Raw genomic sequence first — 22,202 nt, forward strand, 5'->3', positions numbered from 1 at the left:
TGAAGAGCGATAATAACATGACAGGATTTCACGTCTACTACCTTTATTAAGAACCTTGGAAGTTATCAGTGGAACAGAAGAGTATTTATGATATTCCAATAGTTTTATGGCATCACTAAAGTGAGTAATTATTTAAAATTCTGAAATATTATCCGAATTAAAATTTCACACTGCCATGATGGGATTTAAACTTCGTTCTCTGGACAGTTAGACAAGCTTCTGCATAACTTAAAATTAGAAAAACAAATCCTAGGAACACTTAGTAAGTCAGGCAGCATCCATGAAAAGAGAAGCAGATGACATGTCAATTGCAGAACCTTTACCAAAACTGGTAAAGAGAGAAAACAAGTTAGTTTTAAATTGCAGAGTGTGGAGGAGTGATGGATAGGACAAAGGGAGTATCGCTGATAGGGTGAAGCCTGGGTTACACTGTAGACAGGTCATCTGGTCAATCTGGGACAATGGAGAGATTCCTCTGTGATTTCTATCACCTGATACATTTCCTTTTTCCCTCATTTTGCATTCAAAAGAGACTCTGATCCATTCTTTCATCTCCACTCATACTCTTCTCACAACAATACCTGCTTGCCCTTTTTCCTCTTCCCTTCCAGGTATCCAAATTTTTTCTTTCAACTGAAGCTCTGATTTACCAGTATGTATTCGAAACTCATAATGTGCTTTCCTCTATCTGGAGGATTCAAACACAGATTGAGGGAATGCTTCCCAGAATACACCCATTGTTGACAGTAGTGGCCCAGGCCTGTCACTTTAGTTCTTCCTTCCACTCCAACTGTGACATCTCTGCCTTTAGCACTTTCTATGCAAGCCCAAAGTGAGTCTAAAGAACACCATCTCACTTTGTGATTTGCACAAAAAGCCTTCAGGACTTAGTCATAGAATAGTACAGCACAGAAACAAGCCCTTTGGCCCTTTATATCCGTGCTGGTTTTTTTTATCTTATCAACACTAACCCTATTTATCTACAATAGACACCTGCCTTACCATTTAAGTGTCTGTCTAAATACTTCAAGCATAATATTTATACCTGATTTTACCAATTCCTGTGGCAGCATGCTCCAGTTATCAACAACTGTAAAATCCTTACTCCTCAAATCCCCTTTCAAATTCCTTCTTCTCACCTTAAACCAGTGTTTCCTACCTTCGGAAAAAAAGATTTTGGCTATCTATTCTATCCATATCTCTCATAATTTTATATAACTCTCTCAGGTCAGCCCACAACATCTTTCATTCCAAGGAAATAAGCACAGCCTATCCAATGCCTCTCTGCAATTGAAAAACATCTAATCCAGGCAATTCTGGTGAACCTCCTTTGCATTCTCTCAACAACAATCACATATTTCGTATAGTGTGGCAATCAGAACTGCACACATTATTCCATGTGCTGCCAAACCAGTGTTTTGAAATGTTGAAATATAACAGACAACTCTTATATTCTACGCCCCAATCTATGAAAAACAGCAACCAGATGTCTTCATCATCACCTTTACACTCCATGTTGCCATTTTCAGGAAGCTAGGATTTGAATACCAAGGTGTCTTTGTTCATCACATTTCCTTAGTGACCTACAACATTTTTCTATATGTTCTGCCCATATTTGATTTTCCACAATGTATTGTTTTGCTATGGTTGGGATTAGACTCCAACTGAAATATTATATCCAACTTTCCAACTGATCTCTATACTGCTGGAACCTTCAACGACCTTCCTTGCCATTCACAATACCACCAGTTATCGTGCCAGTCACAAACTTACTAATACATTAAAACTGAACTTACCAATTCAAACAGCCAGCTTTTCCAGATTGTATTAGATCAGGCCTTTCTGATAAAAGTTAATTAACCTGAAACATTGACTCTGTTGTTCTCTACAGATACAACCTGATCTGCTGACTATTTCAAGAATTTCCTTTTTTTTTACTGCAAGCCAAGTAACTATAAATGGGAAATCTTTTTTTGGTAAATGTATTAGAATACTTTGAGGATATTAATAATAATGGTGGGTAAGTAAGAGACAGTTGATATATGTGATTCTGCATAAGCAATTGATAAGGTGCCATAGAAAGGTTACAGCACTAGGTAAGAACTTTCAGTATTGTTGGTTATATATTGCTGGATATATATTAATCCAGAAGATGACTGGCAGAAAACTTTAGTTGTCCACCTTCAGGTTGGAAAACTATAATTAGAGGGATTAGTGCGGCAGGCTCAACTATTTATAATTTGTTGCATATTTATAATTTAAACTATCAAGCCAGTCTTAGAAAATACGTGTGTGGACAAAATGTGTTGTAAAATGAGTGTAGAGAGGTTAACTATGTGGTAAAACATTTAAAAATGGAGTCGAAAATAAGAAAAAATTCAGCTATCCACTTTGGTAGGAAGAAAAATAATATATAATGCTTAACAAGCTTCTGCAAAATGATGTACACGGTGATCTGGGTGTTCTCATACATAAAACAAAGCATGTTAGCCTGCAGGGCATACATTTAATTGAGATGGCAAGTGGAATGCTGATTTTTATTGATAAGGGATGGACCACTTATATAATACTTGGCATTCATTCATCCCCTCACAATTAATCAGTACATCAATACATCCTTGTGCAATTCGACCCTCGATTTCCCCACCTGCAGACCCCATTCAGATCAGATTGGCATTTCCTCCACCATCTCCATCAGCACAGATGCACCACAAGCCTGTGTGCTTAGCCCCCTGCTCTACATGCTTAATAGTTATGAATGTGAGGCTAAGCACAACTTCAATGCCATTTTTAAGTTTGGCTGATTCTAAGGAGGTGACGAATCAGCATATAAGAGGAAGATTGAAAATCTAGCTGAGTGGTGGTGCCACAACAACCACCTCTCACTCAATGTGAGCAAGACCAATGAGTTAATTATTGACTTCAGGAGGTGGACAACCAGAGGTCCATGAGCCAGTCCTCATTGGAGGATCAGAGGTGGAGAGGTCAGCAACTCGAAATTTCTCGATGTTATCATTTCAGAGGACCTGTCTGGGGCTCAGCACACAAGTTCAACTATGAAGAAAGCACGGCAGCACTTCTACTTCCTTAGAAGCTTGTGAAGATTCGGCATGACATCTAAAACTTTGACAAATTTCTATAGATGTGCGGTGGAGAGTATATGGAGCTGTTATGGAAACGCCCTTGAACAGAAAATCCTACAAAAAGGACTGGATGTGGCCCAGTCCACTATAGGTAAAGCCCCACCCTCCCACCCCTGAGTACATCTACATGGAGTGCTGTCGCAGGAAAACAATATCCACCATCAAGGTTTCCCACCACTCAGGCCATGCTTTTTTTTGCTGTTGCCATCAAGAAGAAGGTACAAAAACCTCAGGATCCACACCACCAGTTTCAAGAACTGTTATTACCCCTCAACCATCAGGCTCTTGAACCAGTGGGGATAACTTCACAATTTTATTCACCCCATCAATGAACTGTTCCCACAATCTATGGACTCACTTTCAAGGACTCTTCATCTCATGTTCTCAATATTACTTCTTTATTTATTATTATTTCTTTTGTACTTGCTCAGTTTGTCATCATTTGTCCATCCTGCTGGTTGTGGTCTTTCATTGACTCTATTATGTTTTTTGGATTTACTAAGTATGGCCAAAAGAAAACGAATCTCAGGGTTGTATTTGGTGACGTATTCGTACTTTGCTAATAAAATCACTTACTTACTTACGGGTATGGTGAGTTATTAACTTGAAGTTTCTAGATTAGAACAAGAAAGATTGGTAGCATTATGGATAGCCTAAAACACTGGCAAAGGATACAGCAGACACAGATCAATTGCAGACTTGGGTGGAGGAATGACGGATTGGGTTTAGCCTGGCCAAATATGAAGTATTGCACTTTGAGATATCACGAATATATATAGGAACAGCACACTATTAATGGTACGATCCTTACGAGTGTTGATGTGCAGGGGAATCTTAAAGACCAAGTCTAAAGCTCCCTGAAAGTGGCTTCACAGGTTGATATGGTGATAAAGACGACATCGGACAAGCTTTACTTTATTGGGATTGAGAGTCTGGAAGTTATGTTGCAATGTTATGAAACTCCAGTTAAGCCACTTCTGGAACATTGCATTCAATTCTGGTTGTTCCTAAATAGGAAGAATGTGGAGGCTTTTGAAAGGGCGAAGAAGGGTTTTACCAGGATGCTGCCTGGATTAGAGGGCACGTGCTATAAAGGGGATGTTGGACAAACTTGAGTTGTTTTCTCTGAAGCGAACGAGACTGAGGGGAGATCTGATAGAGGTAGAAAAAATTGTGACAGGCATAGAATAGACAGCCAGGGTTGGAATGTCTGATTCCAGAGGTTGAGGGGGGCGGAGGAGTTCAAAGGAGATATGTGGGGCAAGTGTGTTTTTTTTTATTACACAAAGAGTAATGGAATACACTACCTGGAGTGGTGGTAGAGGAAAATACGATAAAGGCATTAAGAGGCTCTTAGATAGGTACACAAATGTGCAGGACATGGAAGGTATTGACATTGTATAGACAGAAGGGATCAATTCAATTGGGCATTTAATTACTTACTTAATTAGTTCAGCACTTCATTGTGGGCCAAAGGGCCTGTTCCTATGCTGAACTGCTCTATGAAACGTGCAGCATTTTACAGTATATTGTTGTAGTTAACAGGAACAGATCTCAACTCTGATAAAGTACAATTATAAACAAGAGAAAATCTGCAGATGCTGGAAATTCAAGAAATGCATACAAAATGCTGGAGGAACTCAGCAGGCCAGGCAGCATTTATGGAAGAAAGCAGTTCTGCCGAAGGGTCTCAGTCCAAAACATCAACTGTACTTTTTTCCATAGATGCAGCCTGGCCTGCTAAATTCCTCCAGCATTTTGTGTGTGTGGCTTAAAGTACAATTATTCTCATTTTATGTTCAGTACGGGGGCAGCGCTGGCCAGCGCTGTTACTATTTTTAATGGTAATAATAATGCTAAAACAATAATGGTTTAAAATCTGAAATCAAAAAGAGTTGATGCCAGCCACAATTGTATTAAACAATGAATATGTACCTTTCACAGACAAATTAGCTTTTGTCTGGTCATCATCGGAATCACAAGTGTATTCGCCAGCATCTTCAAGCTTCAGATTATGGATCAATAATTCAACAACAAAACCATCTTGTAATAGTTCATATTTGTCACTTTGACTTAGTTTTTGAGACCCTCTTTTCCATGTGACTGGTGCACCAGCTTGATTCAGTTCACAATGTAGTGATATCAGACTTCCTTCATCACCCTTCTGGTTTTGTAGTTTCTTTACAAACTGAACAGGTGCAGCTACAGTAAAAAAACCCAGAAATTTAGAACATAATTATAATTTACTGTAGGCAATGGGAAATATTTGTATAAAGCATGCAAAACAACAATACTATGAACTTAAATCCTATACTTCAAATATTAGATTTATTAATATGATCTACATTAGCAAAATTACACTGCAAAATTGCAAAGTTATTCCCAATTTTTGAGAATATGAGTTTATGAGTGTATAGAGCTCCAAAATGGATTCAGCACTTTCCGGAGTGAGTTGTGGAGAGAAAAATGAGTTACAATGAGTGTAGGTTATCCATGTTCCAAGGGGTTCTGCTATTTACTTTCTCCTCTTACATTTGACCTTATAAAGTGGACGACATTTCCTGCTGAAATCTCTGACAACCCTCCTCACTAGCTCCACTAATTTTGAACAAAAGAAAATCTGCAGATTAGTGCAGAGCCACTAATTTTGTGTCATTTTCAAACTTACTAATCAGTCTGCATACATTTTTGTAACTACAAAGGTCCCAGCACTGATCCTTGCAGAACACTATTAGTTACCAACTTCCAGTTAGAAAAATATTCCACCACCTCTACCCTCTGTCTTCTACGACCAAGCCAATTTTGCATCCTTCTTATCAAATCATTATGTATCCCATGTGACTTAACGTTCTGGACCAGCCTGCTTTGTCAAATGCTTTACAAAGGTCTGCGTAGACATCTTCAAAAAGCTTAATCAAAGTTCTGAGACAGGACCTTTTCCGAACAAAGTCATGCTGGCCATCACTAATCCATGCTTTTCCAAATAGAAGTAAATTCTGCCCCTAAGAATCTTCTTGTGTGACTTCCCAACCATTGATGTAACTTGGCCTATAATTTTCTGTATAATTCAATCATAAAGAAAGGAATAATATAGGCAATTCTCACCTGTGGCTAAAGATGATGCAAAGATCCCTGAAAAGATCTCAGCAATCTCCTCCCTTGCCTCCCTATATCTATTAGTTAAATTTGAGTTACAACTTGTCAGCACTGGGATTAAAATTTATAGCATATTAACCGATGTTGCAAAGTTTTCACGACATGCAAGACCTCCACACTTGCTTTTGTCCCCTTCTCAATATAGCAGGCAATGAAATCACATTGGCAATGCGAATACATGTATCAGAAGACAAATCGGAAACCAATAAGCACCTGCAGCATCCAAACAATTGATAACATGTAGCAGTTCTACATGGACGGCACAGCAGCATAGTGGTTAGCACAATTCTTTAAAGTACCAGCGACTCAGGTTCATTTCCCCCTGCCGCCTGGAGGGAGGTTGTGCGTTCTCCCAGTGACTGTGTGGATATCTTGCAGGTGCTCTGGTTTCCTCCCACAATCCAAAGGTTAATTGATCATTGTAAATTGTCCCATGATTAGGCTAGGGTTAAATCGGGGAATTGCTGGGCAGCATGGACTAAAGGGCTGAAAGGGCCTAATCCGCGATGTATCTCAATAAATAAGTAAATCAAGACTTCTGTTGGAGCCATCTCCAGAGTGGTTTATACTGTTCTGTTTCTTACCTTTTACTAGAAGTTTTGCAGAGGAACTGGTTTTTCCAACTTTAATTGTAACTGTACCACAGTCTTCCTGGGTAACACTATTCAGCTTCAAAATGTGAATGTGTCCATCTTTAACAGATATTTCATTCATTTCATTGTGCTGCAAAGGAGTGTCACTTAACCACCATTGTACATCAGAGAAATTTTCAGGATGAACTTTGCATTCAAACACAGCATTTTCATTGGCAAAAACCGTTACATCCTTCAGGCCTTCAACAATTTTTACTTCGGATTCTGTACAAAGAGAACATAAGATTATAGTTTCTCATTAGTCTACAACTACCTGTGACAGTAATGTGAGAAACTGTCATTAATCTACATACTACACCTTACTTACAGTAATTTTATCATTCGAAGAAAAGAAAATAACCTTGGATTATTGATACATGAGCATATCAGCCAGCAGCATTTCCAAACATTCCATCTGACAATGTGGAAAACTGCAGCTACATAATAAGCAAAAGAATTTAATCCACCTAATTACTGCCTACAGTTCCCTTTCACTCATGAACAAACTGAAGTAAGCAGTCATTGACAGTGGCACCTATCCATAATCTACTCACTCGTGCACATTGGATTTTGTCAGGACCACTTGGCTCCAAGCTTTCCTGGACCAGCAATATAACTGAAATCAATGTGGATCAAAAGGAAAATGCTTATGGCTGGAGGCACATTTCAGATCAAAATAAAAAAGGCAAGGATTGTTGGAGGTCAATCATCTAAGCTCCAGGACATCAACCTGGGGCAATGTCCTAGACCAAGCTACTTCATGAAAGAGCTTCATTCCATCATAAGGTCAGAAGAATATACATTTGAAGCATGTTCAATTTTATTTACAACTCCTCAGCTAATGAAGCAGTCTATGTCTGCACATAGCAATACCCTGACAACATTCAGGCACGGACTGCTAAGTGGTAAACATTAACGTTACAAAACCAGGCAATGACCATTTCCAACAGAATAAATTTTAACCATCTACCTTTAACAATCAAGGGAATTGCCATTGCCAAGTTCCCTGCTATAATATCCTGGGGCTCACTACAAACCAGAGATTCAACTGGATCAGCCAAATAAATACTGTCGCTATAAGAACAGCTCAAAAGCTAGGTTTGTATCCTATGGAATATAATTCTCCCCTGACATCCCAAGGTCAAATCTCTAATTTAAAATTCAGGAACAATAGAATATGCTCCACTGGCCTGGATTAGTGCATTGTCAACAACACTCAAGTTGTTCAATAATATCCAAGATAGTTGTTCCTGCTTGATTGCTATCCTCCCCCCACCCTGAAATTTCAATCCTTCCACAAGTGGCAGACAGTGGATACAGTGATGGAATGGCCAGTAGATTCAATGGGCCAAGTGGCTTAATTCTCCTCTTACATCTTATGGTCTAACCACACAGGAGCTTTATAGCACTGAAGGTACCCCATGTAGCAAGGCATTTGATAAGTTACCCCATGCAAGGCTTATTGAGAAAGTAAGGAGGCATGGGATCCAAGGGGACATTGCTTTGTGGATCCAGAACTGGATTGCCCACAGAAGGCAAAGAGTGGTTGTAGATGGGTCATATTCTGCATGGAGGTCGGTGACCAATGGTGTCCCTCAGGGATCTGTTCTGGGACCCCTACTCTTCGTGAGTTTTATAAATGACCTGGATGAGGAAGTGGAGGGATGGGTTAGTAAATCTGCTGATGACACAAAGGTTGGGGGTGTAGAGGGCTGTCAGAGGTTACAACGGGACATTGATAGAATGCAAAACTGGGCTGAGAAGCATGAGGTGGTTCATTTTGGTAGGTCAAATATGATGGCAGAATATAGTATTAATGGTAAGACTCTTGGTAGTGTGGAGGATCAGAGGGATCTTGGGGTCCGAGTCCATAGGACACTCAAAGCTGCTGCGCATGTTGACTCTGTGGTTAAGAAGGCATACGGTACATTGGCCTTCATCAATAGTGGGATTGAGTTGAAGAGCCGAGAGGTAATGTTGCAGCTATATAGGACCCTGGTCAGACCCCACCTGGAGTACTGTGCTCAATTCTGGTCGCCTCACTACAAGAAGGATGTGGAAACCATAGAAAGGGTGTAGATGCGATTTACAAGGATGTTGCCTGGATTGGGGAGCGTGCCTTATGAGAACCGGTTGAGTGAACTCGGCCTTTTCTCCTTGGAGCGATGGAGGGTGAGAGGTGACCTGATAGAGGTATACAAGATAATGAGAGGCATTGATCGTGTGGATAGTCAGAGGCTTTTTCACAGGGCTGAAATGGCTAACACGAGAGGCCATATTTTTAAGGTGCTTGGAAGCAGGTACAGAGGAGATGTCGGGGTAAGTTTTTTTTCCCCGCAGAGAGTAGTGAGTGCGTGGAATGGGCTGCTGGTGGTGGCGGAGACAGAAACAATAGGGTCTTTTAAGAGACTCCTGGATGGATACATAGAGCTTAGAAAAATAGAGGGCCATGGGTAAGCCTAGGTAGTTCTAAGGTAAGAGCATGTTCGGCACAGCTTTGTGGGCTGAAGGGCCTGTATTGTGCTATAGGCTTTCTATGTTTCTATGTTAGCACATCTGCTAATGCAACTAATTTTAGTAAACAGATTAACACAAGTAAATTTACTATCTTCGAAATTACAACGGAGCTGAATGTCCTCAAAACCATGGAAATAACAACTTGGAGCTGAATGCTTCAAAACTACAGAGATGTATATCAACTTCAGGAAAAATGTATCCCCCATTTCAACTTTCAGATTCCTGGGCATCATTATTTCATAGGACCTCATGTGGAAGAACCATATCTCCTTCATTCACAAAGAGGCTCACCAGAAATAGTACTTCTTGCAGCAGTTGGTAAAATCCCATTTTCCACAGAACATACTGGTTCAATTCCACACTGCATCCTCACAACAACCATTTCTGTCTGGTTTGCTGCAACATCCACTTACAATATATAAAAACTACAGCGAAATGTCAGGTGAATAGAAAAGGTTATTGGCTGGAGTTGACCATCACTGCAGGACTTGTATTTGTCCAGAACAATGAAGTGGGAAGGAAATATCACCATGGACACTACCTATCCTGCAAACTTCCTTTTCCAAAAGTTCCCTTCTAGAATATAGGGCTATTAAAACAAAAAACTTCACACCATCTTAAACGTTTCTCCCCCAAAAGTTGATCAACCACTCTAGTTAGCCCCCACGTCACCTTTATTTATTATCCCATCAATGTACTGAACTGAAGCCGCTCTTCATAATGATGTTTACATTGCAAAAACTGTACATGCTGGTATTCATTTATTCATGCATATTTTATTCCATATCCATACCCTAACCTCTAACTTCATTTTGATATAAATTTTTATAATTGTGAAATATTATTGTTTTGTTGCATGTTGCATCCTGACCAACACACCACAGAAAAAAATTCCTAATACATGTGAATGTGAAGAAGGAGAAGAATAGCCTTCAACTCGGCCGTGGGGTTATCAGGGCACCGTCATGACCGTGTTTCCGTAGCAAGCTACTCTTGTTTTTACGAGGCTGAGTTGCTAGTTTGACGTTCAACCCGACTTGGATCCGAACTCAGGAACCTTCGCTCCGGAGTCCAGCGCTGATATTATTGCGTCACCAAGCGGGACACATGTAAATATCAATAGGGAATAAAGTTGATCCTTGATGACATATTCAAAGATGAAACAAGGAACAGAACACAAGGAAACTATTAGTCTTTACAATCCTCTAATAATACAAGAATCGTCAAAAGAATTACAATACTAAATTACTACTTTTAACTCACCTTTCACAGTTAAGGAAGCTGCGGTCTGATGATCGCCACATATACAGGTATATTCACCTGAGTCCCCTGATATTAGGTTGTGTATGCATAACTTATGTATGCAACCTTCCTGTTTAATTTCATACTTATCACCTGGAAAAATTGTTGTTAATCCTTTTTTCCAAATAACTGGAACATTCGACTGTGAAAGTTCACAGAGCAAAGTTGCTGTTTCCATTTCATCCACTTCCATACTATGGAGCTGTTTAGTGAAAGTTGCTGGAGTTGCTGAAACAATTAAATAACAATAATACAAAATAATTATGTTTAAAATTTCTACTGTAAAGCCTATATTAAAATTTAGTACACAAATGTAGGCAGTAATCTAGGAAGTGTATTGCACTTATTTTTGGAGCATTAAAACATGTCCAATGACAAATGGGATCCTAAAAGAAGCCATAAAATTGTATAAAGTTTGAAAAATCAGGGTCATCTTTAATTACACAATGAATGGTAGAGCCTTGGGAGTACTGAGGAACAAAGGAATCTTGATGTACATGTCCAAGGATTCCTAAAATGACAGCATAGGTAGGCAAGGTCATGAAGAAACCATATGAGCTACTGATTTACATTAGCTAGGTCAAAAAATATAAGAGCAGGGAAGTTATGGAACAGCTTCATAAAACATTAGACAACAGCTGGAATTCTGTGTGCTGTTCTAATTACAAATTTATAGAAAACGTCTTTACACTGGAGAGTGTGCAGAGCTCTGGAATGCTTCAGTTATGAGGGGAGACAGGATAGGATGGTTTTGCTTCTTTGAAGCAGAGTAGGTTGAGGGAAAATGACAGTGTAGTGGAAGAGGAGACACTTGCAACATTCAAGTATCTAGCCAAATACTTAAATTTTCAAGGCTTAGAAGACTATAGACTAGGTGCTGGAAAATGGGATTAGATTGTCAAGATAGACATGGTGGCCAAAACCCCTGATATTCTGCTTTATGGCAGTCAGAGAAGTACACAACCACCAAAGTCATGCTTTATAATGCCTGGAAACTTCAATAGCATCAGATATTTTGGCTGACGTATTCAAATCAAAGGCTGCAAGGGAAAAAGAGTAGCTCTTCTATTCACTCTAAGTGTTCAGTAAACACTCAATAATGACATATACACAAGAAGAGGAGAATCCTATACACTGGGACACAGAAGAACTGCAATAGACAAGATTACAAATTATTATGGATATCATCATATCCTTGTTTATATCTGGAGAGTAAAGAAATCCTCATCGAAAAATATATCTAAGTTCTTTAAGAAAAATGCCACTCACTAGGAAGTTGCAGACAATACAAAGATTGGTGAAGTTGGGCAAAGGAAGGACGTCAAAGAATACATCTGAAAACAGATCGGTTACAAATATTGGCGGACAAATAGCAGATGGAGTTTAATCAAGGCAAGTGTGAAGTGTTGCACTTTGGGAGGTCAAATTCAGGGGAAAAGTATAATGTTAATGGCAGGTTACTTAACAGATTCCATAGCTCACTGAAAATGGCCAAAACTAAATAGGCTGTTAAAGAAGGCAAATGGATCGGCACAAGCTAGCTGGGCTGCTTCTGTGCCTCTATATGAATGCCTGCCTTCATTGGTCATGGCATGGCCTATAGACATAAGGATGTCATATTGAAGATATATAAAACTCTGATTAGGTCATTTTGGATGTATTGTGTTCAATTCTAGTTACCCTATTACAGGAAGGATAAGGAGGTAGAGCTTGCAGAAAAGGTTTCTAAGAATGCTGCCTGGATTAGAGGGTATGAGCTATAAGGTTAGATAAACTTGGGTTATTTTCTCTGGAGCATCAGAGTCTGTGAGAGACCCGACTGAAGATCATTTATCAGTGAGATAAATAGGGTAGACAGTCAGAATCATTTTCCCAGGGTAGAGAAGATACACTCAGTGGTTGCCTTATTATGTACACCTGTACGCCTGCCTAATCAGTGAATCACGTGGTAGCATCCAGATATGGTCAAGAGGTTCAGTTGTTGTCTAGACCAAACATCAGAATGAGGAAGAATTCTGATCCAATTGACTTTGACTTTAAGTGATTGTTGGTGCCAGGCAATGCATTTTGAGTATTTCAAAAACGACTGATCACCTGGGATTTTCACATACAACAGTTACTAGAGCTGACAGAATGGAGCAGAAAATTTAAAAAAACATCCAGTGAGTGGCAGGAATTTTTGCCAATTGGCCCGTTCCAGTGTTTACTGCTCTTTGTAAATACAGAAGTATTGTAATCCAGACACTTAGATTAACTGGACCCGAGATTCATTCACGGATGGATTATATTCATTACAGGTGGACTTGTGCAGCGGGATATGAGAAGACTAGAGAGGGTGAAGTTTCACAAGCATACTGTAGGGATCAGAGGGCTTGAGTTACAAGGAGAAATTGGATAAACTGGGACTGTTTTCTTTGGAGCAAAGGAGGCTGAGGGTGACTGTATAGAAATAAAATCATGAGACATAGATAGGGTAGAATCATTTTCCTAGCTTAGGGCATAGGTTAAAGTGAGAGTAAAAAGATTTAAAGGTGACTGGGAGGGTGGTTTACAAAGGCATTTGCAGATTCATGGACAGGAAAGTTTTGGAGAGATCTGAGCAAAATGCAGATAACTAGGACCATCTTTAGTCAACTGGGCACTTTGGTCAACATGGATTAGTCAGGCCAAAGGGTATGTTTCAGAATTATATAACTCTGTGACTTCACACATTAGCTAATCTCGCTTAACTGAAGTAATGGACACAAAATGCTGAGGGATCTCAGCAGGCCAGACAGCATCTATTGAAAAGAATAAACAGTCGATATTTTGGGCCGAGACTCTTTATCAGGACCCTTAACTGAATATTGGCACATTAAACTGATGTTAAGAATTGTCACATTTCCCAAAGGCGGCTGATTGTCTCTTTCTAATAAAAAGAAGCATTAAATTAGTAAAAATCACAGAGAGGACTTTGATGCTTCAACTTGGGTCAGTACAGGCAAAAAATAAATGGCTTGCGACCAGAGAATTCCTCTGTAAATTTCAAGTATTTATTTTAAATATAAAATACTTGCGGCCGTCTGTTGGTGAGGGTCAACCATGGACGTTGCATCCCAGCTGTCCACATGATATGCAAGTCAAGGCAGTACGATATGGACAGCAAGCTTTGCCCATGTAGCAGGCTCCTGTTCTCCACACAACTAGCTGATGAATCCAAAAGAGCATCAAGAGACTATGATACAGTTTGGCAGGAGTTGCCACTGAATGTTGAATTCATTGCAGGGCTGCCTTAGTGACTCCTGTTCTGGATTTTCCCCTGGGGTTTACTCCTGAAGCCTTTCCCATGAGTGGGTGTAGCTGCAAGGCAGTGGAGGTTTGAGGTCAGTTTTCCTTCTCCTCGATGAGCTGCCAACTGCAGCTGACGAACCCCATCTGCCCAAGGCAACTGGTTTTAAGGCACCAGTAACCCGCCTTTCCCCTTCTCCTTTCAGTTGAAATGGTTCCATTGGGCTTAATAGCTGAGCCACCCATGAAGGCCAGGAGCTGGACTTAGTTGTCAGAGGCTATTTGAGATGACGCCATTGGGAGCATTTAATAGGTACTGTAATTGGAGTTTATCAACAACCTTAACAAACCAATATAAAATAAAACCATGATGTTTCACAACTACTAACTCTGACGTACGTTTCCAAAAAAAATACTAAGATCTAAAAATTATATTTTCATTTTTCACTATTACCTTTGACATTAAGCTGAGCTGCAGATATGTACTTTCCAACTTTAAAGGTCATAGAACCAGCATCATCTTGTGAAATTTTCCTCAAAAGAATAGTGTGAATATTGCCATTCTTTACTGAAATTTCATTCATTTCGTTATTCTGCAGTTCAATTCCTCCCAAAATCCATTGAACACCTCGAGCATTTTCGTGAGACAGCTTACATTCAAACAAGGCATCTTCACCTTCAAACACGTCCACATTTTTCAAACCATCAACAATTTTTACATCTGGCTCTGTAAGAATCAGGGGAAAAACAAATAACAAATTAATAGTCTAATTTTTAAGAATATTTTGGTGGAGAGAGGCTTACAGTTGGCATGAAAGCAAGATCAATCTGAGCTGTTAAATGGCACAGACTGAGATCATGGCATATATCCCAAAGAAAATTTATATTTTTCTAACTTTAAAAGAAACAGTCTTTCAAACAGAGAAATATCACATTTGTTTTCTATGCAGCAACAACCACTTGCAGAAAAGCAAGAAGCTCAAAAATGTGCAACAAATGGTGATAAGTATGTGCCCTTGACAAAGAAACTTGGAACAATTAGAAAAAGGGTCGAGGTCCTGAAGAGAGAATTCAGGGAGTTGGGTAGAAAGCTAAAAAGCAGGACCTCCAGGGTAATAATCTTGGGATTGCTGCCTGTGCCACATGCTAACGAGCGCCAGAAGAGCATGATCAGGCATATTAATGTGTGGCTGACAGACTGGTGTAGGGGGCAGGGTTTTAGGTTTCTGGATCATTGGGGCATCTTCTGGGGGAGGAATGACCTGTACAAAAAGGATGGATTACACCTGAATACAAAGGGGTCCAATATCCTAGCAGGCACATTTAATAGAGCTGTTAGAGAGGGTTTAAATTAATTTGGCAGGGGGATGGGAACCTGAGTGATAGAGCTGAGGAAGGGGAAAAGAGAAATAAATCAAAGATAGCATGCAACAGAGATGATAGAAAGGACAGGCATGAGATGAGGCATAATCACAGCCAGTGGAATCAGGGCAACAGCTGCATGGTGCAATTAAAACAGAAAGCAACTAATACTGGACTGGAAGTGTATCTGAATGCATGCAGCATAAGAAATAAAATGGATGATCTTGAAATTCAGCTACAGATTGGCAAGTATGATGTTGTGGCCATCACTGAAACTTGGTTAAAGGAAGGCTGCCACTGGGAGCTGAAGGTCCAAGGATATACGGTGTACTGGAAAGATAGGTTAGAAAGCAGAGGGGGTGGTGTGGCCCTGTGTATAAGAAATAATATTAAATCATTAGAAAGGGATGACAAAGGATTGGAAGGTGCAGAGTCTCTATGGGATAAATTAAGAAATGGCAAGGGTAAAAGGACCACAATGGCAGTTGTATACAGGCCTTCAAACAGCAGCCTGGATGTGAATTACAAATTAGAGCACTAGATAGAAAAGGCGTGTCAGAAGAGCAATGTCATGATAATCGTTGGGGATTTTAACATGAAAGTGGATTGGGAAAACCAGACCAGTACTGGACCTTAACAGAGAGGATTTGTACAATGTCGAAGGGATGGCTTTTTAGAACAGCTTGTTGTTGAGCCCACTAGGGGATCGGCTGTGCTGGATTGGGTGTTGTGCAATGATCCGGAGGTGATAAGAGAGCTTAAGGTTAAGGAACCCTTAAGGAACAGTGATCACAATATGATCGAGTTCACTTTGAAATTTGAGAAGGAGAAACTAAAATTCAATGGTATTTCAGTGGAATAAAGGAAATTACAATGGCATGAGAGGGGAACTGGCCAAGGTTGACTGGAAAATGACACAAGCAGAAGGACAGCAGAGCAGCAATGGCTGGAGTTTCTGCAAAAAATGCGTGAAGTGCAATACAGATATATTCCAAATAAGAAATTTTCGAATGGAAGAAGGACACAACTGTGGCTGACAAGTGAAGTCAGAGTCAAAGTAAAAGCAAAAGAGAGGGCATACAAGGAAGCCAAAGCTAGTGGGAAGACAGAGGGTTGGGAAGCTTTTAAAAACTTGCAGAAGGAAACTACAAAGGTCATTATTAAGGGATTGGACACGCTAGAGGCAGGAAACATGTTCCCAATGTTGGGGGAGTCCAGAACCAGAGGCCACAGTTTAAGAATAAGGGGAAGACAATTTAGAATGGAGTTGAGGAAAAACTTTTTCACACAGAGGGTTGTGGTTCTGTGGAATGCTCTGCCTCAGAAGGCAGTGGAGGTCAATTCTCTGGATTCTTTCAAAAAAGAGTTAGATAGAGCTCTTAAAGATAGCAGAGTAAAGGGATATGGGGAGAAGGCAGGAAAAGGGTACTGATTGTGGATGATCAGCCATGATCACAGTGAATGGTGCTGGCTCGAAGGGCTGAATGGCCTACTCCTGTACCTATTGTCTATTAGGAAGGAAAAGATGAAATATGAAGGGAAGCTGGTGACTAATATCAAAGAAGATACTAAAAGATTTTTTTAAGGATATAAAGGATAAAAGAGAGTTGAGGGTAGATATAGGACCAGTAGAAAATGAAGCTGGAGATACTGTAGTGAAAGATGCAGAGATGGCAGAGGAACCGAATGCGTATTTTGCATCAGTCTTCACAGTGGAAGACATCTGCAGTATACCGGACATTCAAGAGTGTCAGGGAAGTGAAGTAGGTGCAGTGAAAATTACGACTGTGAAGGTGCTCAGGAAGCTTAACGGTCTGAAGGTGGATAAATCTCCTGGACCTGATGGAATACACCTTTGGGTTCTGAAGAAAGTAGCTGGAGATATTGCGGAAGCACTAACAATGATCTTTCAAGAATCGATAGATTCTGGCATTGTACCAGATGACTGGAAAATTGCAAATGTTACTCCACTATTTAAGAAGGGTGCAAGGCAGCAGAAAGGAAACTATAGACCTGTTAGCCTGACATCAGTGGTTGGGAAGTTGCTGGAATCGATTGTTGGGGGATGAGATTACAGAATACCTGGAGGCACATGACAAGATAAGCCAAAGCCAGCATGGTTTCCTGAAAGGAAGATCCTGCCTGACTAACCTACGCCAATTTTTTGAGGAAATTACAAGCAGGGTAGACAAAAGAGATGCAGTAGATGTCGTGTATTTGGATTTTCAGAAGGCCTTTGACAAGGTGCCGCACATGAGGCTGCTTAGCAAGATAAGATCCCATGGAATTACAGGAGAGTTACTAGCATGAGTGGAGCATTGACTGTTTGGCAGAAAACAGAGTGAGAATAAAGGGATCCTATTCTGGCTGGCTGCTTCTTACCAGTGGAATTCCACAGGGGTCGGTGTTGGGACCACTGCTTTTACGATGTATATCAATGATTTGGACTATGGGATAAATGGATTTGTGGCTAAATTTGCCGATGATACAAAGATAGGTGGAGGAGCAGGTAGTGTTGAGGAAACAGAAAGCCTGCAGAGAGACCTAGGTAGTTTAGGGGAATGGGCAAAGAAGTGGCAAATGAAATACAATATGGGAAAGTGTATGGTCATGCACTTCGGTGGAAGAAATAAATGGGCAGACCATTATTTAGATGGGGAGAGAATTCAAAATGCAGAGATACAAAGGGACTTGGAAGTCCTTGTGCAGGATACCCTAAAGGTTAACCTCCAGGTTGAGTCGATGGTGAAGGCAGCAAATGCAATTTTGTAATTCATTTCTAGAGGTATAGAATATAAGAGCAGGGATGTGATGTTGTGACTCTATAAGGCACTTGTGAGACCACACTTGGAGTATTGTGTACAGTTTTGGGCTCCCTATTTCAGAAAGGATATACTGACATTGGAGAGGGTTCACAGAAGATTCACAAGAATGATCAGGAATGAAAGGGTTACTCTAGGAAGAACATCTGGCAGCTCTTGGGCTGTATTCTCTGGAGTTCAGGAGGATGGGGGGGGGATCCTCATAGAAACATTCCAAATGTTAAAAGGCCTGAACACATTAGATATGGCAAAGTTACTTCCCATGGCAGGGGAGTCTAGGACAAGAGGGCACAACTTCAGGATTGAAGGACATCCATTTAGAACAGAGATGCAGAGAAATTATTTTAGTCAGAGGGTGGTAAATCTGTGGAATTTGTTGCCACAAGCAGCTGTGGAGGCCAAGTCATTGGGTGCATTTAAAGCAGAGATAGATAGGTCCTTGATTAGCCAGGGCATCAAAGGGTATGGGGAGAAGGCAGTGGAGTGGTAATGACTGGAAGAATTGGATCAGCCCATGACTGAATGGCGGAGCTGACTTGATGGGCTGAATGGCTTACTTTAGTTCCTATATCTTATGGTCTTATAATTAAGACAAAGAAACCATTGAATTTGTACGGGCTCATAGTACAGTAATCTAGTCAGTTCCAATCCACAGGAGCCCCTCAGGGCTGTGTACTAAGTCCCCTTCTTTACTCCCTGTATACCCATGACTCTGTCACCATCCACAGCTCTAAACTGCTTATTAAATTTGCCGACAACACTACATTGACTGGCCTAATCTCAAACAATAATGAGGTGGCCTACAGGGAAGAAGTCATCTCTCTGACACGGTGGTGTCAAGAAAACAACGTCTCCCTCAATGTCGCAAAAACAGAGGAGATGGTTGTGGATTACAGGAGGAATGGAGACAGGCTAATTCCTACTGACATCAATGGATCTGGAGTTGAGAGGGTAAACAGCTTTAAGTTCCTCGGCATACACATCACCAAGGACATCACATGGCCTGTACACACCAGCTGTATGGTAAAAAAGGCACAACAGCACCTCTTTCACCTCAGATGGTTGAAGTTTGGTATGGGCCCCCAAATCCTTTGAACTTTCTACAGGAGTACAATTGAGAGCATCCTGACTGGCTGCATCACTGCCTGGTATGGGAACTGTACCTCACTTAATCACAGATTCTGCAGAGAGTGGTGCGGACAGCCCAGCACATCTGTAGTTGTGAACATCCCATGATTCAGGACATTTACAAAGACAGATGTGTAAAAAGGGCCCGAAGGATCATTGGGGATCCGAGTCACCCCAATCACAATCTATTCCAACTGCTACCATCCAGAAACGCTACCACGGCATAAAAACCAGGACCAACAGGCTCCAGGACTGTTTCTTCCACCAGGCCATTAGACTGATTAACTCATGCTGATTTGAGTGTATTTCTATATTACATTGACTGTCCTATTTATTATAAATTATTATAAATTACTATGACTGCATATTGCACATTTAGATGGAGACATAACGTAAAGATTTTTACTAATGTATGTGAAAGATGTAAGAAATAAAGTCAATTCAATTCACAGCCCTGAAAGTTATTATTTTCTAAGTACCCACCTAAATCCCATTTGAAGCCACTAATTGATTCTGGTTCTCACATCTTGACACTGATCTCCAGATAACTACTGAATTAAAACAAAACATTAACCTTGTAGGTCATTAGATGTGTTGTATGACATAGGTGGTCATGATCTCATGACCCTGATTGCTCTTTGCAAATTTTTCTACAGAAGTGGTTTGCCATTGCCTTTTTCTGGGCAGTGTCTTTACAGGATGGGTGACTCCACCCATTATCAATAATCTTCAGAAATTGTCCGCCCATCATCAGTGGTCGCCTAACCAGGACTTGGGATGTGTATCATATGACCATCCACCACATGGCTTCACGTGACCATAATCAGGGGGACTCAGCAGCTGCTACACATTGCCCAAGGGTGACCTGCAGGCTAGCGGAGGGAAGGAGCGCCTTACACCTCCTTTAGTAGAGACGTATCTCCACTCCACCACCCATTATTTACAGGACTTAATAATATTCAAGATAAATTTACTATTGAACTATATACATGTTATCATATACAATGCCAAGAATAATTTTCTTATGGGCATTCACAGTAAATACAAGAAACACAATGGAATCAATAAAAGAGATGGCCCCCAATAGGACAGACACAAACAATGTACAACAGACAACAAACTGTGCAATACAAAACACGACAAAATCCAAATTATAACAAGGCAGGTTGCTACCAACGGCTCTCCTTTGGATCGGGACTACAGAGCGTCGTGGGAGCTGAATTCTGAAGGAAGGCAGTTTTTAAAAAACTTTGAGTGCAAGAAGGCCGAGACTGCGCAGGCGCGTGACGTCAACAGGATCGCGTGGAGAGTTTAAAAAGGAAACCACCCTATACAGCGGGCAGCGGAGTGAGCGGTAGCAGAGTGTAGGGCTTTGGTTTCAACGGGCTTCGGCAGTAAACGGGAAGAGGCGAGAGCGAGGCCCCTTTCGCGAATCGGCCCGGACAGACAGGAACAGCAGGGTTCTCACAGCTAACGGTACGAGCTAACGGTTTAAAAAGTTCGTCTGTTTGGCGAGGTAAGTGGGTGAGTAGACTTATTTTTCCTGTTTCATTCCTGTAGAATTAGGTAGCATGCCTGCAGGGTTAGTGCTTTGTTCAGGGTGTCAGATGTGGGAATCCTGGGAGACCTCCAGCCTCCCTGATGGCCACATCTGCGCCAGGTGCACAGAGTTGCAGCTCCTCAGAGACCGTGTTAGGGATATGGAGCTGCAGCTTGATGACCTACTGCCTATTATGGAGAGTGAAGAGGTGATAGACAGGAGCTACAGGGGGGTAGTCATCCCTAGGCTACAGGAGTCAGAAAACTGAGTCACTGTCAAGAGAAGGAAGGGAAATGCCCAGATAGTGGAGAGCACACCTGTGGCTGTCCCTCTCAGCAACAAATATCTTGTTCTGGATGCTGTTGAGGGGGATGACCTGACAGGGGACGCCCACGGTGACCTGGTCTCTGGCACTGAGCCTGGCGCTGTTGTGCAGGAGAAAAGGAGGGAGAAGAGAAATGCGGTAGTAGTAGGGGATTCCATAGTCAGGGCAACAGACAGAAGATTCTGTGAGCCTGACAGAGATACCCGCATGGTGTGTTGCCTCCCAGGTGCCAGGGTACGGGATATCTCGGATCGGGTCCTGAATATTCTAAAGGGGGAGGGTGAGCAGCCAGCTGTCTTGGTACATGTTGGTACCAATGACATAGATAGGACAAAGGAGGAAGTCCTGAAGAGAGATTTCCAGGAGTTAGGAAGGAAGCTGAGAAGCAGGACCTCCAGGGTAGTAATCTCAGGATTGCTACCTGTGCCATGTGCTAGCGAGGGGAAGAATAGTCGGATCAGGCAGATGAATGCGTGGCTGAGAGACTGGTGCAGGGGGCAGGGCTTCAGATTCTTGGATAATTGGGATCTCTTCTGGGGGAAGTATGACCTGTTCAAAAAGGACAGGTTGCACCTGAACCCAAAGGGGACCAATATCCTGGCGGGAAAGTTTAACAGAGCTGTTAGGGAGGGTTTAAACTAATTTGGCAGGGGGATGGGAACCGGAATGATAGAGCGGAGGAAGGGGAAAACAGAAATAAATCTAAGATAGTGAGCAGTAAAGATGTCAGGAAAGACAGGCAGGTGATGGGGCAAATTTGTAGCCATTGGGATGAATTGCAGTGAAATTAAAGCAAAAAGTATCAAATACTGGTCTTAAGGTGTTGTACTTAAATGCACGCAGCATAAGGAATAAGGTGGATGATCTTGTTGTACAGCTACAGATTGGCAGGTATGATATTGTGGTCAACACTGAGACCTGGCTAAAGGATGCATGTCTCTGGGAGCTGAACGTCCAAGGATACACGGTGTATCGGAAGGATAGGAAGGTAGGCAGAGGGGGAGGCGT

At 41.2% G+C, this 22,202-nt stretch overlaps 1 protein-coding gene across 7 annotated transcripts in view; it reads right to left on the reverse strand.

Moving 5' to 3' along the window:
• Positions 1-22,202, reverse strand: part of obscnb (obscurin, cytoskeletal calmodulin and titin-interacting RhoGEF b) — a 487,178-nt gene that overhangs the window by 148,790 nt on the left and 316,186 nt on the right. For all 7 annotated transcript variants that reach the window (XM_063044498.1, XM_063044500.1, XM_063044497.1 and 4 more), the window contains 4 exons: positions 14,472-14,744; positions 10,712-10,978; positions 6,884-7,156; positions 5,079-5,345 (listed from right to left, as the gene is read on the reverse strand). In XM_063044498.1, the coding sequence (XP_062900568.1) occupies positions 5,079-5,345; positions 6,884-7,156; positions 10,712-10,978; positions 14,472-14,744 (1,080 nt within the window). The remainder of the gene's footprint in view (positions 1-5,078; positions 5,346-6,883; positions 7,157-10,711; positions 10,979-14,471; positions 14,745-22,202) is intronic.

The sequence above is a fragment of the Mobula hypostoma genome, chromosome 3, assembly GCF_963921235.1.
Source record: "Mobula hypostoma chromosome 3, sMobHyp1.1, whole genome shotgun sequence".
NCBI lineage: Eukaryota > Metazoa > Chordata > Chondrichthyes > Myliobatiformes > Myliobatidae > Mobula > Mobula hypostoma.